This window comes from Euprymna scolopes, chromosome 29, assembly GCF_053919585.1.
Source record: "Euprymna scolopes isolate OS-2025 chromosome 29, ASM5391958v1, whole genome shotgun sequence".
In the NCBI taxonomy this organism is placed as follows: domain Eukaryota; kingdom Metazoa; phylum Mollusca; class Cephalopoda; order Sepiida; family Sepiolidae; genus Euprymna; species Euprymna scolopes.
Window position 1 is genome coordinate 39,228,764 of NC_136510.1, and position 17,259 is coordinate 39,246,022.

The 17,259-nt window shown below is 34.0% G+C and overlaps 1 protein-coding gene across 3 annotated transcripts in view; it reads left to right on the plus strand.

Annotated features, from left to right (window-relative positions):
• The window catches only part of LOC145252604 (uncharacterized protein KIAA2013 homolog), a 161,003-nt gene that overhangs the window by 132,430 nt on the left and 11,314 nt on the right, over window positions 1-17,259 (plus strand). For all 3 annotated transcript variants that reach the window (XM_080112303.1, XM_080112302.1, XM_080112304.1), the window contains 4 exons: window positions 2,766-2,868; window positions 3,544-3,612; window positions 8,304-8,503; window positions 14,818-14,930. In XM_080112303.1, coding sequence (XP_079968429.1) covers window positions 2,766-2,868; window positions 3,544-3,612; window positions 8,304-8,503; window positions 14,818-14,930 — 485 coding nt within the window. The remainder of the gene's footprint in view (window positions 1-2,765; window positions 2,869-3,543; window positions 3,613-8,303; window positions 8,504-14,817; window positions 14,931-17,259) is intronic.

Consider the following 17,259-nt stretch of genomic DNA (forward strand, 5'->3'; position numbering starts at 1 on the left):
ACAGTTGAGAGAGAGCCTAAATGTGGAGTTATTGTTGTGAATTACGGTTTAAGTTAAAAGGAGTTGGTATGAATAGCAGTGTTGGTGAAGAGTTCTTGCATTTTTTTTTTTTATACCATTTAAAGTTCTTTTAGATGTATGTACATATTATGCTTTTCACTAAAAATTAAGAAAAAAATCATCAATTATTTTTATTTTCATAAAATAAATTTAACTTTAGCTAAATGTGGGAATTGCCACCATTACAATATTCAAGGGAGATAATTCGTTTTTTTTCTTTTGTGTGTTTAAGCCCCCCCCCCCCAAAAAAAAAGAAAGGTTGATTTCTCTTTCAAAAGGCGGTGATGTTTCAGGTACAGCTAAAAGTTGATTTTACTTTATAAAAACAAAACTACTAGATGAATTTCTGTAATTTCTGGTGAACAGTATTTATTTTGCTTCACAAGTAAGTACATTATAAAGGTTTCTTGCTATAATTTTTTATGACATCCATATTCAATTTAGGTAGAACTATGGAGAATTATCAAAAAAGGATTGTGAATTTTATTAATGATTCTATGTTTGGCATATTTTTTTTCTAATTACCCTAAATATTGATTGTCCTTTAATCACCCTGTATATTCTGGGACAAACCGAACATTGCTGTGCAAGGTTAGAGAGGGAAGTTAATGCCAAACATATGTCTATAGAATGAATGTCAGGTGTTCTTTTTAATTTTTTTTTTGGTGGGGGGGGGCTGGTATTTGCTGCTGCTGATTAGATTGAAGATAGATTCACAGCAATGTGTCCAGAGTATTTTAATGGTGCATGCTCTGACGAACTACAAGCCCTTGTACCCCCTGGACAAAAATGCCCCCCCCCGACAAACCTGACAAGCAGCAAAATCCCACCCTACACAGTAGAGATCCCGAGATGTAGGAAGATCTTCTACTCTAATAGCTTCTTCCCCAGAACTGCTAGACTTTCATAAAATTCTCTTCCAGTTTCCTGCTTCCCCAACTGTACTGACATGCAGAAGTTCAAGGGTAATGTGAACAGACATCTTGCTGCTAAACTCCCTACATAGTGCCTCTGCAACTTAGGTCCCTGATAGTAGCCCCCTACATCAAAGTGGCTATGTGCCTTGTTTGGGGTGAAAATGTTATAAAAAAAAAAAAAAAAAAAGAAAAAACCCCAACTTTTTACTGAGACCAATGAGATTGCAAACCAGTCAGTTCTTATCGCCTTATTTGATCGTGTGCCTAGAGAAACTTTCCCAGCCAACTTGTATTTTTCTTTCATGCTGATAATCTTGTTATATATGTCGTGTTATCTCTGATCCAGATAGTCAGAAACAAAGTCAGGTGTGAGTTTGATGAAAGTGTTTCAGCAAAACAAACTGGATTTGAACTAGGCACACTCAGGTTTTCAGTCCATGCGATTAACCACTTAGCTACCGTATGTTGTGTTATACCCTTTTCTTTACAAAATACAAAAGCTGTAGCAGCAAAAAAAATAAATGAAACCAGAAAATTTTTTTCATTGTTTACACTTTATTATAGTAGAATGCTGACATTCTTTTTGGAACTTACACATAATCAGTTCCCCAACCATTGCTGCAGGGAGGCCTGGTTACTTTTATCTCAACTCTTGTTCTTTCATATTTTCCTCAACTCTGTCTTGATTGGTGACATAATTCTGACAATTGTTTTTAACATGTTCCTCGAATCGGCATATATCAAAATACAAACAGTAAAATGTTTATACTTTCATTTTCATCTCAACCCTGAAATTATCACGACAATCACAGTCACAATCCAAATGTGATGTCTACCCACTTTGGACATCCCCCTTCTCGAATGTGTTAGGATTGATTCATAGAAAAATGAAAAAAAGTTGTCTGAACAACAAAAAAAAAGAGGGTGATTATAGTCGGCTAACATACTTTTTAATTTCCCACTAGTCTATAATATAAATCTCACCTGTCTGTTTAGATGTATGTATGTTTGTATGTCTGCCTAAAACTTTCTACAGAGACAACGGATTTTCACAAGATCGGTATCGTTTTGAAGCTTGACCCTTCAGAAGACAAATATCGAAAAATTGGTCAAAAACATTAATTCCTTCACCCTCAACTGGGCACTTTTCTACAAGTTTTTTTTTCCGATATTTTTTAAAGTGATCCCCTTTTTTCAATTGACTAGCCTTGATTTAAACAGTTGTCACTTCAGGTTTGGCGATGGGTACAGCAGCAAAGACATCATTTTCTTTTTTTTTCACATTCTTTTCTTCACGGTACAGGTTCAAAGCTGCCTGCCTACTACCACTTTTATTTTTTTTTTTTGCTCAACACACCTCCAAACACCCAGGCAACACTGGCCACCCAGACTAGTGTAATATAACTGTAGTAAAAAAAAAAAAAAAAAAATCGTGCAAACCTTTTACCACTGGCAACGCCCGCTTCAGAGAGAGAAAGAAGAAGAGAATGGCCACTGCGTCTATTTATAGACTAGAGATGATGGGAAGAGTATGCAAATAACTTTGGACGGTTTTGTCCTATAAAAAGCCTGTATTTGGGAGAGAGGGTGTCTTTTTTGTTTGGCAGAAGCAATTGCTGTCAGAAGTGCATTGGACTGCAGGATTGAAGAGTGAAGATTGAGTTGTGGGGTCATTGTATTTAACCACAATAACTCATCAAAATCTTTGTTTTTCCTTCTTTTTTTCGTTTTGTGTTCCCAATTGTTATAAATGTGCATCTCATTACGATTTCTTTTTGTTTTCATCAGCACTCTAAAGCTGCATGTGGTAACAGTGGTGCATTATTCGCAGCCAATGCAGCCGCAGTATGCCCAGAAAATGAAACAGGATTTGGCACCCAAGGTGCTTGCCGTAAGTATGACCCTTAACAAATATTGTCATCTTAAAACGTTATGTTTCTGAAATTTGTTGTGATGAGGATTGATAATTTGTATTACTTAGATTAGTCGGATTACTGTTCTCATCTTGGGTGTTATTTGCAGAAGGTTTCTGGTCGATGCGACATCCAACCTTCTTCAGGTGTATTTTGTTGAACTCTGGAATCTTTTTGTCAAACTCTAGAGTCTCCACAGAATTTCCAATGAAACCCTTTATGTAATCTGTGGTAGTTTAAATAACTTATTCTTATGAATATAGAATAATTTGAGGAACAACTAGAACTTCAGTTTCTCACTAAGGTAATGCAATAACTCTTACGGCAGAAAAATCAGTAGTAGTAGTAATTTATTCCTCAGGTAAGAAATAAAACATTTGCAACAACCCTTGCACAGGTTTTCAAAGAAGTACCTGCCCCTCAAATAATGGAGTATTAAAAAAAAACCCAGAAAAGGGTTTATATGTCATAAAACAAAACAAGTCAAACTACTTCAGTCTATGGAATGAACTATAACAAAGTTTAAATCCCATCTTTTAAGTTTAAATGAAATTATTCTAGTAAAGTAATTGATCCTACTTTTTTTTTTGTTCAATCTTTCCTTTTACTCAAAAAAAAGTAAGATTTTTTTTTTTTTTTTTTAAATTTTTTAGGAAATGCAGGAAGTTTTGCTGATCGAAGAGAAACATTTACGGCAAGAACACACTAAAGTGTGGAGTAAGGTAAGGATTGATACAGAACAATTCTAGTCTTTCTGAAAAGGTGCTCAACTGAGCTCCAGATCCAGAATGAGAAACATACATATGTTGCTAAGATTGCTGAAAAAAAATGGTTGGATCGTTCTTCCTTTTCAGACACATTCCTCTACCTCTGATACATCCTAAGATTGAACACTGCTGCCACATTTAAAAAAAATTTTTTTATTTTTTTTTTATTACATTTTTACTTTAAACAATGTACAGTGCCACTTTGATGTAGGGATCTATTATCTGGGACATAAGTTGCAAGGATACTATGTAGGGAGTTGAGCAGCAAGATGTCTGTTTACATTACACTTGAACTTCTGTGTGTTAGTACAGTCAGGGAAGCAGGAACCCAGAAGGGAATTTCAAAGTCTAGTAGTCCTAGGGAAGAAACTATTAGAGTAGAAGGCTTTTTGGCATTTGGGATCTCTAATGTGTAGGGGTGGGATTTTGCTGCTTGTTGGGGTTTGCCGGGGGTATTTACATTGAGGGAGCACTTTAAAATACTTATAAAACAAGCAGAAGAATGCAGCATTTCGTCGATGGGACATAGGTTGAAGCCTAGCTGACAGTGCAGAACCTATTAGGTTGGCAACTCTTTTTTGAACTCTGTCCAAGAGTGAGAGACTAGTAGCAGATGCACCAGCCTAAATATGGCAACAATACTCCATACATGGGCGAATGGTAGCCTTGTAGAGGTACAGGATACTTTCAGGCATAAGTAACTTTCTAGCACGGTAGAGAGAGCCCACATTTTCTTTGTAACAGTCTTGGTAATACCCTTGATATCTGTTCCAACTAACGTTCCCTGTGAATGTTAGGCTGAGGAGTTTGAACAGAGTATTGTTATCACATATGAGCTGGTGCTTCTACCACTAGCTCAGAGCACTCTTTCCTGCTTTGGCAGAGTACAAAATTTACTTGAAAATCTAGTGAAGCTTTGTCTCTTCCACACAACTTTTCTCTCACAAAGTAGACGTGGCTAGTTTCTCTCTGCACTGTTGTCATTTTTATGGAAAACGTTTGACTAAGTTCCAATCCTTAATTCCTCCTTTTAAGTAATTACAGCAAAAATTTGTCTTGCTGCCACAACTACTACTATTACTACTGCATGTTTATCATTGCTTGTTCCGTAAGTTCAAGTGTTGGACATTTGGGTTGTCGACTTGGTCAGATGGTTTCTTTCTACTTGATCTGATCCATGTCCAATGCTTCTGTTAACCTATGATGTTTCAGGTCCTGCTTGATGTTATTCTACTTCTTTGGTCAACCTCTTGGACAGGTTCCAGGGACATTAAAGTTGATAATTCTTCTTGGCCACATCAACTGCCATGCATTGAATGGAACCAAACCATCTCAGTCTATTCCAGCGTAGGGTCTCATTTACTGAATGTAGGCCAAGCCTGGTTCTCAGCTCATTGAGAGTGTTCTATCAGCAAGCATATCCATCATATCATTGCATGCTCGCTGCAAATTAATCTGGTAATGCCCTCAACTGTAACACACTAAATCTCACTGGCTTATAGGAGAACTCTTCTGACACGGATGTTGTAAGCATAGCCTAGAAAAAAAATTTCCATGAACAGTTTCTTTCCAAGAACTTCCCAGCCATGAAACACATTACCATGGAACTGCTTTCCTGCAGACTGCAGCATGGTCATCTTCAAATTCAGTGTCAACAATTTTTATTACAATGCTTTTTTCTTTTGATTTAAGCATTAAAAACAAATCGACTATTTTCTTTATTTATATATTTTTTCTTTTATTAAGCCATGGTCATAAAACAGTTAGCAATAGACAGAGACGACTAAGCTAAATAAGGAATGCACAAAACATAAGATCACGATTGCCAATATAGAACCCCAAAAATGTGACAGTAATACATGTTTATTCACACAATTCTGAAAGCACCATGTTCAGGACTGCAGAACACAATACCAAAGGAGATTGTCGGTACATCTTTGCGCAAACACCAGTGTGATTATGGAGAGGGTCTAATGTGAATGTATATCGTCACAGGTTTGGTCTGTTCAACTGTAGCACAAGGCAGTGGGGCAAGAACCACAAAATAATCTAGGCAATAGAAGCAACTGTTACATTCCAGCGAGTAGACAGCAGATCTAATCCAAGCAGATTATATACTCCAGAGGGAACATGTAAATTTTTTCTTTTTAATTTCAAACTGAAACTATTATTGAAAGTTAGCTTTAATGACATCTCTTTTAATGGCAACCATGATTTTGTGAGGGTTAGGTTTAGGTTAGTGTTGTTGGCATTAGAGGAAATCATACAATAATGGAAAACAATCGCATTCCAAAAATCCTATTGTACAGAAAATCGGAAAATGAGCACAGAAAGATTGATGAGTAAAAACTCTGCTACAAGGAGCCATCTAAAGGCAGTGAATTGAAAAATTGGGAAGAGCTAGCAGCAGACCGTAGTTGCTGGCGCAGTAGCCTTCACAAAGGAAAGACAGAAATAGACAAAAATAAAGGCCAAATCTGAACAAAAACTTTACCAAAGGCAACAACCCTGGTAACTACCCATGCATTACTTGTGGGGAAACATAGAATGCTACATCATAGGATAAAGCACTGAGACCCTGACTAGTCATCTTCTGGACTGTGTGATGATGATGAGAGGAAATCAAAAAGTTGACATACTTGTAAAAGAAACAATTTTAAAATGGCAACTCTTAAACTTTTATATACCGGCTCCTAAACTAAGATAATAGAATACACGAATAAAAATGGCAAACATTATGGGATGTCTTTTCAAACTTCCTAATATCACCTGATTAAAAATCATTTTAAATTCTTTGATGAATTTGTAGAGAATTTGAGAAAGTCGCTTAGTCCTCTCAACCAAGAATAAATACACAAGATTGACGAAATTATATTATACAACCGATTTACTTTTTTTTTTTTTTTTTTTACAGTAAATGCTACATAATTAGTGAGAAATAGTGCAATATCATACAAGCTATAAAGAGTACTTGCACAAGTCTCTTGCGTGTGTGTAGCGTAATACAGGAGCATTGTGGTCACGTGTCTGCATGGCGATACGTCTTGGGCAAAAAAAAGGAGAAAATATAAACGGATTTAAGGTGCTAACATCCCTTTGCAGCAAAGAATGATATTGCCTGAATTAAGGGCGATAATTATGTTTGTTTATTATGTCACAGGTTTGTGTCTGTGTGTTCGCTATGTGTGGTGATGCAATTTCCACAAATTTAATCAATCTGCTATCTACATTCATATCCAACATAATTCAAACTAGCTGCTATATTGCTATATATTATAGAACTATATTATTTTTCCCTCATTATCATAAAAACGTGTTAAATGTTCGAATATATTTTTTTCTAAATGTAGAAATACATTTGTGAGGAATGATGTATAGATTTCAGTTTTACAGGTAGTTTAAAATTAATATTTATTATTTTATCATTATTATTAGCAGTGAAAGGTTTTGCTTTAAACAAAATCAAATAAAAAAGACAAAAGAATTGTTTTGGCATCAGAAAATAAGCACAAATTTTTCGATTTTATTTTTTTTAATTTCCAATTCCGATTAATTGCCCCAAAAGTATATATATATATATATATATACCCGCTCACATACACTTTTTCATGATAAAGCTAGAACCTAGAATTAGATGGAATCGAGCAATTGCATCGACAACGGACAACGCCAGACCCAAAGTGGGTTTCGATGTACTGCATCTCATCAGTGATGTGCTCAAACATAGGTGCGAACCCAGGGCGTTGCACATATGAAGTGTGCACTACTGACGACCTAACCATATGGGCTACGGTGCAATCTATTGACTATGCCTCGATTTTAATTTGTATTTTTATCTAGTTTTACATTCTACTATGTAACAAGTAACACGTCTTATACAACTAAGATAGTTACTGCTGGTATGCAGGCGGTAGATATCACATCTACGAACATTAACTGAAATTAGCCGACTCCCCCGACAGGATTCCGGAACAACCTATTTATTGAGGGACATCATGTCTCTACGAATGATGAACCGCTTTTTTCTACATATATTAGACATTAAGAGGAGATAGATATAAATACCTGTTCACATACACTTTTTCATGATAAAGCTAGAACCCAGAATTAGATGGAATCGAGCAATTGCATCAACAACAAGCAACGCCTATGTCGAAGCACGTCACTGAGATGCAGTACATCGAACCCACTTTGGGTCAGGCGTTGTTTGTTGTCGATGCAATTGCTCGATTCCATCTAATTCTGGGTTCTAGCTTTATCATGAAAAAGTGTATGTGAACGGGTATTTATATCTCTCTTCTCTTAATGTCTAATATATATATATATATATATAAACTTCAAAGTAAAAAATTAGCCAATGATATGTGTTTGATACATAAATTCCGAGCCAGAAAACAATTCTTCTCCCTTTGTCAGAAACATCGTTCATGGAATGTGAGGACTAAAGGATAAAATAAGAGAAGTTACAAGACTGTCAAAAGTAAACTGAAGTTTAATTTTCTACTCTTTGTTAAATTTTTTTTACTCCTTTTTTTTTGTTGTTTTTAACTATATTGCATGGTTGCTGAATTGACCTCTACCTATTAAAAGATATTGTCAATTAAGAACTAATGTTTTATCAATCTTTTTTTAAAAATTTTCTTCAGTTGTGGTCAAGTGGTTTCAGTATTAGCCATTCGAAAGCAGCACATGCGTTGAATGGACATAAGATCAACACCACCACATATTATGTCTTAAGCAATGTCATGTCTCCGATGCATGACTTGAGTTCAACGGAATTAGTCAGGAACGACATCATTGGAATACTTCATCATCCAGATCAATGCTACAGCGGCCATTCCACTTTGTGAGTACTTCACCCTTAAAATAATACAATTCAAATTGACTTGCATGATCTAATTTTTTTCTTTTTAATATTTCGTCTTTATTATAAAGACTTTCAGCAATAGTTTAGTTAACATTGCAAATAGGAGTGAAACAAAAACACATGCACAACAAATAACTATCAAATGCAAGAAAATTTGGGCTTTTTGACAACAGTTAAAAAACATAAAAGGGTTGAAAAACAAAACAAAAAAGGTCCACCAAAAATAAATGTTACCAAAGACAAGATGAGTTACAGAAATTTAGCATATTTACTGAATCAAACCACTTTCGGTTTTGAAACTCCCTGGAAGTAAGTAGTATTACTTAATTTGAAGACTCCACTGAAAATGTAGCTCAAAACAGGAATATCTGTAAACTGATTCTTCAAGAAAAAATTATGTATATTAGGACCCTGCAGGCTGGGTTTCCAGTATTTCCATGAAACTGCAGATATCGATGGGTGATCAAACTAATGTACAATGTTATCAGAATATTAAATATTTCAATAGAGTAAGAATATTATAAGGTAAATATTTCAAACAATAAACAGATTTGGAAATTACCGATAAGTCAAATATTTTAAAATACACAGCTAGTATTAACTCTTTAAATTAGAACAATAAAAAACATGGCTGATCTTCTGGAATCTTGATAACCGCTCAAAGATCAAAAATTAAACAGAATCCCAGCTAATAATTTTTTACTTTCATTTACCTCATGTAACATTCACCCAAGCTATTTTTATTACCAGTATTTTTGTGTAATTTATTTTTTTAAACATTTATCGAGATTCCATGTGATTGTCTAACGTCAGCTATCATGTTTTTTTTTGTTCTAACAAGAGTTGGCACTAGGTTATGTATTAAACTAAAAACGCTTTAAAATAAATTTAAAAAAAAAAAAAAAAAAAAAAAAAAGAAAGAATTATCCAGGTATATGAAAGATAAATTTATTTTGTCTTTGGTAACATTTATTTGTTTATTTATTTTTTCACCTGTTCTTTTTTTTTTTTTTTCGTTTTGTTGGTTATTGTTTTATTTTTTTCATCAACCTGTATAGATTTTCAGTTTGTAACCATTTTGCAAGTGTGTTTTATTTTTTCAGATTTTGTTTCATAATCCGGGTGGCTTGTAAAAATTAAATGAACGACTATATTGAGCCAAAGGCATTGATACACTGAATCTTACTTTGATTGCCCCCCCCCCCCAAAAAAAATTAACCTTAACCCTTATCCCCCTCCAAAAATAAAATAAAATGAAATAAAATATTAACCGAAAACTGTCAACAAATGCATTAAAATTTAATTTTTAACTGATTGTAGATAAAAATTTTTTTTTACTTCAAACAAGGCACATTGCCTCGGACACATTAGAGATTGCTGAGAATTAGGACTAATATTTATAAGAGCACCCGAAGTAAGGAGTTGTGTAATGAGATGTTTGTTCACATTACATTGACATTTTTGCATGTTCGTACAGTCAGAGAAACAAAACAAGGAGGAAATTCCAAAGTCTGGAAGCTTTTAGAGAGAATGTGTTTCTCTCTCCCATAGTGAAAAGGTTGGGAAAGTCGGATTTGAAAAGCTAGTGCCGTAGAGAAAGAGTATTCTGGCCTACAAAAGATGCCTGGACAACCCCATTGGCATTCCCTGGTAGAGGTGTCTCAGATGATTAACAATAAACTAACCCTTTCTTCTTTACTTTATTTGCCTTTTATTAAACCTACAAAATCACTTTGCCTGACCCTGTACAAAGACATTGAGTACTTAAAGGAGGGACTACATGGAGGTTGCCAACATCCTAAGTGAAACAAAATATGGAACAAAATGGATTCGAACTTGGAACATCCAGATCATCAATTTGTGTCATTAACCACGTGATCACCTTCACCTCCCGGTTGGATAACTAAACATGGTCAAATGGAAAAGAATACTATAGAACAGCGTTTTCCAAATTTCAGGACACCATGGAGCCCTTAAGCAGTGCAAAGGTTTTTCATGGAGCACTAACAAGATAATTTCTAAAATAAATATGAAAAGCATAAATATTTTAATATTAAAATTTCATTAATATTTTAATATTAAAATTTCTAAAATAAATAAGAAAAACATTAATTTCAAATTTTAACACTAAGTAATGATAATGTTCGCAACCATTTTTTTTTGTTTTTGGTTAATCAAAAATTGTTGCATTTTTTGTTTATTTATTTTTTTATTTACTTTTTCATGAACCATCCTGAAACTCTTAACACCTATAGTTATGTATCATATCTTTTTCCAATAAAAAAAGATCAATAATTAAATGTCTGCAGTCATTTAATTTTTCCATATAAATCATTTGGTCCTTTTTAAAATACTTCCAGAGTTCCTCACTTACAGGGCCCCAGTGCTCTGTGGAGCCCACTTTGGGAAACCCTGGTATAACAGACTATGTAATCAGCTTCGTCCAAATTTACTTGGATTTTTCCAATGCGATCAGGAAAGGGTATAAGCCTGAAACTGAATGAAATAACTCTTGGGGTTATGATCAAGATTGTGTACTCTTTTGCACTTCCTGTTTCTGCTGTTTTTTAATTGGATTTTTAGACATTGTGAAGCTGACAAGAGAGCCATGTTTAATGTGTGGAAGGAGAAGAGGGAGCTTTTAGGTTATCTGAAAGGAAGGTGTTAAGTTTTGAGACTTTGTGTTGAACAAAGGTGGCGGCGTAGTTCAGATCAGTAACCAAGATGGCGACCAAGAATCAAATGCGGTCTGTGGCGTAGTTAATGGCGAACTGATTGAATCCAAAATTTGACAATTTTTATAATAATTTTGAAATGTTTTCATTGGTTGTTTAGCACAGCCGGTGGTTATAAAAATGATTGGCGAATCCATTTGTCTCATACCCCCATTAGGAGTCAAAAACATTTTACACCCCTCCCTTTTTTGATATAATGGAAAAATCCTTTCGGATTCAATTTTGGTTTGACTTGAGAAAAGGAAAGAAAAATAAATAAATAAATAAAAATAAACAAATAAATGAGCAAAGAAAAATAAACCAATAAAATAATTGTTTTTTTTTTTTTTTTTCCTTTTGATTTTGGGGGAATTTGTCTTTGCCATTTTTTTTATGACATTGAGTTTTTTTTTGTTTTTTTTTTGATACATATTAAAATAAACACTTTTCAAATATATATAAACATACAAATAGAATACTTTTCAAATACATATAAACATATGCACAAAAATTCACAAATATACATTTTTTTTTGTTTTTTTAACAAATGTTTGCCAAAAAAAGATAAAAAAAAGATACAAAAAAGAATTATTTGACAAATAGGAAATTTACAAAGAAAAGGTTTTAAAAAGTGACTTTTTTTTTCTTTTTTTTTTTTAACAAAAACTGGAAACATTATGTTAGGTAGTAGTTGGTTAATTTTGTTAGTAAGGTAGATTAAATATGCTGGACTATTTTTATCGTAACCTACGAAAGTACCTTTTTCGCTTTTAGTATTTAGTTTACTGGTGTTTTCTATAAATGCAAAACAATCAAAACCAAATAAATGCATTCTGTTCATTTTGGATTTTACACCGCAAAATGCTTCATACAGCATTTTTCTTAGCCTCTTATTGAACGATCTATTTTTGATATATGCTGCTGCCATTAAAGTGTACGTCCATAAACTATGCGCTAATTTCGATTCGATAAGTAGGCATCTTGTCATCTCAAAAAGGGTTTGCCATGCCCTTTCAGCGGTGCCATTTTGGAAGGGGGAATACGGCGCTGATTTCTCGTGTTTAATACGGTGATTAATTTATAGAAGTTCAAAGTCTTTACTAGTAAATTCATTCCCATTGTCTGAGCGAATACATTTTACTGAACCATACGGGGCAATATCAGCTAAATATTTCTTAGTGGCAAGGATAGTGTCGGATTTGTTTTTTAGAAAATAAACCATAATTAAACCAGAAAAATCATCAATAAAGTTTCAGAACATACCTTAGATTATTTCTCCCCATCGGGCTGATCGGACCTGCTAAGTCACAATGCACAAGTGAGAGAATTTGCGTAGCTTTTTTGTCTGGCATTCGGCTTATATCTTTTGTGATTTTCCCCTGAGCACACACATCACAATTTGGGAGATCGTCTGAATGTATTATTTTCATGCCTTCGACTACATTTGGTAATTTTTTTATATATCAGCTGCATTGCAGTGTCCTAGAATTTTATGCCAGGTTTCCAAGTCGTGACAGGCAGTTTTTGAGGGAACCATACTTTTTAAATAATATAGTCAGCCATTTTCTTTAATGTCAAATACAGTTCCATTGGGGTATATCAATTTTGACTTGTTTTGGCCAAATTGTATATTCGCGCTTTGTTTAATTGCAGCCTGCATGGAAAATATGTCTTGCTTAAATGTAGGTATGAACAGAGCATTTTTTAGAATACAGTTACAGATTTCGCCTTTATTATTTTCTAGAGATGTTTTAGAATCGCCTCTTTTCAAGACTATATCATTTATTTGACTACCGTCGGCTAGTTCGACAAAATGACTTTGAGGATTAAAGTTTGAATCAAAATTAATAAAATCAGATTCCTTGGTGATAACGTCCACTGTAGCACCACAGTCTATAAGGAGATTTTTACCATTTGTGGTATTGTCAAAGTTACATGTGAATAGAAATGTATGTTCTTCCTCAACGTTTTTTTACGGAGTCCATTTTAGAGCGTTTATATTGACATTGGAAACTTTTGTGGTTGGGTCCTCCACAATTATAGCAGATAATTTTATTCTTTTTTTTTGGGAAAATTACTTTTGGAGAACACGTTGCGGTGAGGTGCATAATTTGGTGGTGTCTGCTTTCGAGAAGCATTTTTGAACTTCATAATATTGCTGGAGTTATTATTGTCCATGAGCATACGATTAGTCTCTTCGTAACTGCACAATGCCACTTTAAATTCGCTGAAATTTATGGGTTTGTCCTTCTGAGTTATAACAGTTGTAAATGGTTTAAAATCGGTTGAAAATCCCTTGAGGGTCATTGATATCAACAAGCTATCGCTTATTATTTCACCTGAGAGTTTTAAGGCATTGGCGGTTGTTTCTGCCCTTATAACGTAGTCAGTAATCATTTCATCCTCGTTACGTTTCAGAGACGTTAGTTCTGTATATAGGGATATAATTTTCGGTTTCCCTTTTGATAAATAATGTTCTCTTAATATGTTCAATGCTTTTCGTCCATCATCCAATGCGTCTCTTATAATCAGAGACAGACTTCTATCGTCTAAACATTGAATCAGTTGTGCAAAAACAGTCGCGTTCTTTTCGAGAAATTTGGGTTTGTTTGAATTCTCTATTAAAGATTGTATGACTTTGTAGTTTTCGAATCCTTAGATATCCCAGAAATTTTACCTGCCACAATTTAGGTTCCAATCCGTCAAAGAAATGACGATGGCTGGGCACATAACCTGTTAAGTTTTGAGACATTGTGTTGAACAAAGATGGCGGCGTAGTTCAGATCAGTAACCAAGATGGCGGCCAAGAATCAAATGCAGTCCGTGGTGTAGTTAATGGCGAACTGGTTGAATCCAAAATTCGACAATTTTTATAATTTTGAAACGTTTTGATTGGTTGTTTAGCACAGCCGGTGGTTATAAAAATGATTGGCGAATCCATTCGTCTCATACCCCCATTAGGAGTCAAAAACTATTACAGAAGGTAATCATTAATCAGAAGGGACCATATCTTATTTGTTACCATTGTCCTGTGGAGCAGAGACCAGAAGTTAAAAGGAACAGAAAATCTTAATTATAACAGCTTGTGGTTCCTTAATCATTTACAATGTATTGTTTAAATTATGTGCTCAGCGTCAGAATGAATCCGAAAAATACTGATTGTTGTCTCACTGACGACCTTACATTCATTAACCCTTGTCCTGGAGTGGCTTTCAGGCCTTGATACTCCTTGTAAGAAAAAAATATATATTATTCTTAACATGCGAAAAAGAGAAGGGGCTTTCACATTATCTGAGAAGATGATCATTAATCAGAAGGGATCATATCTTGCTTGTCTCCAGCAGGTCAGAAAGCGCAGACAATTTAACCAACAAATATCGAGGCGTCCTCTTGCATAATCAATTCCTCTTAAGGAATCTTCTGCCAATTCCACCTATTGTTTCCAGTCTTCTTGTGGTGCCGATCTTCATCCAACTGATGATCCCTTTAATCTTTATCCTCTAGTGGCTACTGAGCCTTGATAAGTGTTAACTAATTAATAATTTTTCTTTTTTTTTTTTTTTTTGTTGTCTCTTTTAGGTTATCATCAACGTTGTGGCTTGATGCTGAGGATGAAGATGCTATTGCTAGAATTGTGACCACTTGGATGATCACACTGGAAAAACAAGGATGTTCTCTCATGGTGAAATCTGGTGAGGAATTTTTTGTATTACCTTTTTTTACTCGATTCTTTGTAAAAACAATTGCAGTAATTTCACCAAAATATAAAGTATTGTAAAAGAAGTCTTGTTAATCAAAACTTGTCTATAATTAGCAGATTGAAATAGCAGCATTGTCTGAGTACGAGATATGTTGAACATGCGATTATGCATTCTCTGCGTTAGTTGTAATCCTTGTCCGAATTCGGTGCTATAGGATTTTGCCACTGGTCATCATGTCAATTATGTAAGCTTAGTCAGAACTACAACAAAGCGATTTTACTTTCAAATAAAATCGCAGCCCAGAGTTTACATCAAATATTTTGTGAAGTTAAAATTATACTTGATTTATCAATCACAGACTTATAAAGATATCACCAGAATCGTGACTGAAAACAATGGCCTTGTTCGTCAGTCCAAACTTAAAATCTCAATTCTGTGTATTCCTGGGCTCACTTGAAAAATATATATATATATATATTTATATACATCAAATTTTAGTCATTCAAAGAGTTTAAAAGTTTATGACGTGAAATGTTTTAATTTCAAATCAAAAGATTTTTATTCTATGTAAGACAAAGAATACATTTGAAATATTATAACTCCTTATCCTATAGGATTTCGATGTCTACCATCTCTTCAGAGAAAATATTAGCAAATAGTTATAATGGTTTACACCTTATTTGTTAAAATCAGTGAGACCTGGAAAATCACAATTAAAAGTTAAGTATTTAAATGTCATAAAGTAAGGGAAGTTAATGGAAAGGATATAAAAATTCACATCCAAATTGCATGGTAAAATCCGAAGTGAATGTCTTTGATAGCAATGTGGTAAAATGATCACAGGTTTCCATACCAGTTGATTGTTAGATAATTTTATTCTTCAGAATAAAATTATCTACATATACACACATCCATATCTATATATATCTATCTATCTCTCTCTCTCTCTCTCTCTATATATATATATATATATATATATATGAAAATCAAAATTAAAAATAATTCGCCCCTAACCATCCTGCACCTACCTTTATAACCAATAAAATATATATATATATATATATATATACACCACTTCTCAAAGGAAAAGAAAACAATTGCTCCTGATGATAATCTGACGCACCGATAGAAAGCACTTAAGAATATGGCTGAACAACTTTTGGGCGCCATTTTATACAATATGCCAGCTGATATAAAAAAAGACTGTTCAGCGAATTGAAAAAATATCTAGAAAAATCTGAAAAAAGAATAACTTTGTCGTGTACAATCAGATATGCTTGAATAATGATTTGCTGCCAAAATATACCAAGATAAATATATACACATACATGAATTTATAAGTTTTTACATCAGAGTTTTCCTTTTGAATACATGTCTTAATGAAAACTGAGGGTGCATCTCAAACGATCTGAAGCAACAGCAAGGGGAGACTTGATTCCAAATATTTCTCATATGTTATATCTCTCCTCTTTGGTTTTCATACATAAAGTAAATTTCAGTGTATAACGATTATTTGATATTTTCATAATCGTATCCTATTTCCAAAAGAGGGTAGATATAACATATGAGAAATATTTGGAATCAAGTCTCCCCTTGCTGTTATTTCAGATGATTTGAAACCATAGCAAGTTTTAGTTTCCCCTCTATCAAGGCAAGAGGTTCTGGGGAAATCTATACACATATGGTAACATTAGGTGCTGTATGTGTTATGCTGGGACATACAAAGTTTCAGGTTAGTATCTGGAAGCATATTTAAAACCACTGAGAGATGCACCCCCAGTCTTCATTAAGACATGTATTTAAAAGGAAAACTCTGATGTAAAAACTTATAAACTCATATAAGTGTGTATGTATATTTATCTGTGTGTGTGTGTGTGTTGTTACCAAATGGTCAGACTCCTTGTTGCTTAACTTCATTAATCTAATGAGAACTGATGTGCCGATGTGATTATGCTGCATATATATATATATATATATATATATATATATATATATATATATATATGTGATCAACAAACACTGTTTTGCTGTATTACAGCTCCTCAGTGTGGCTAGACTAGCACCCATCCCGAACCAGGAATCGAACCTACAACCATCTAATTAATAGTCGGCAGTTCTACTGAGCTATGGCATCATCGCTCATCAATGATATCTTCAAATGTCTTTATATAAGTGCTAACATTAAAACGAGCAACCTTTTTGCTTCAGAATTTATTTTTCTACGTAGTCACCATCATTCTCAATACACTTTTGCCCGGAATGGCGCATCTCTGCTTCTGATGCACGTCCATGACAGAGGTTGCTTTCTTCTCGTCTCATA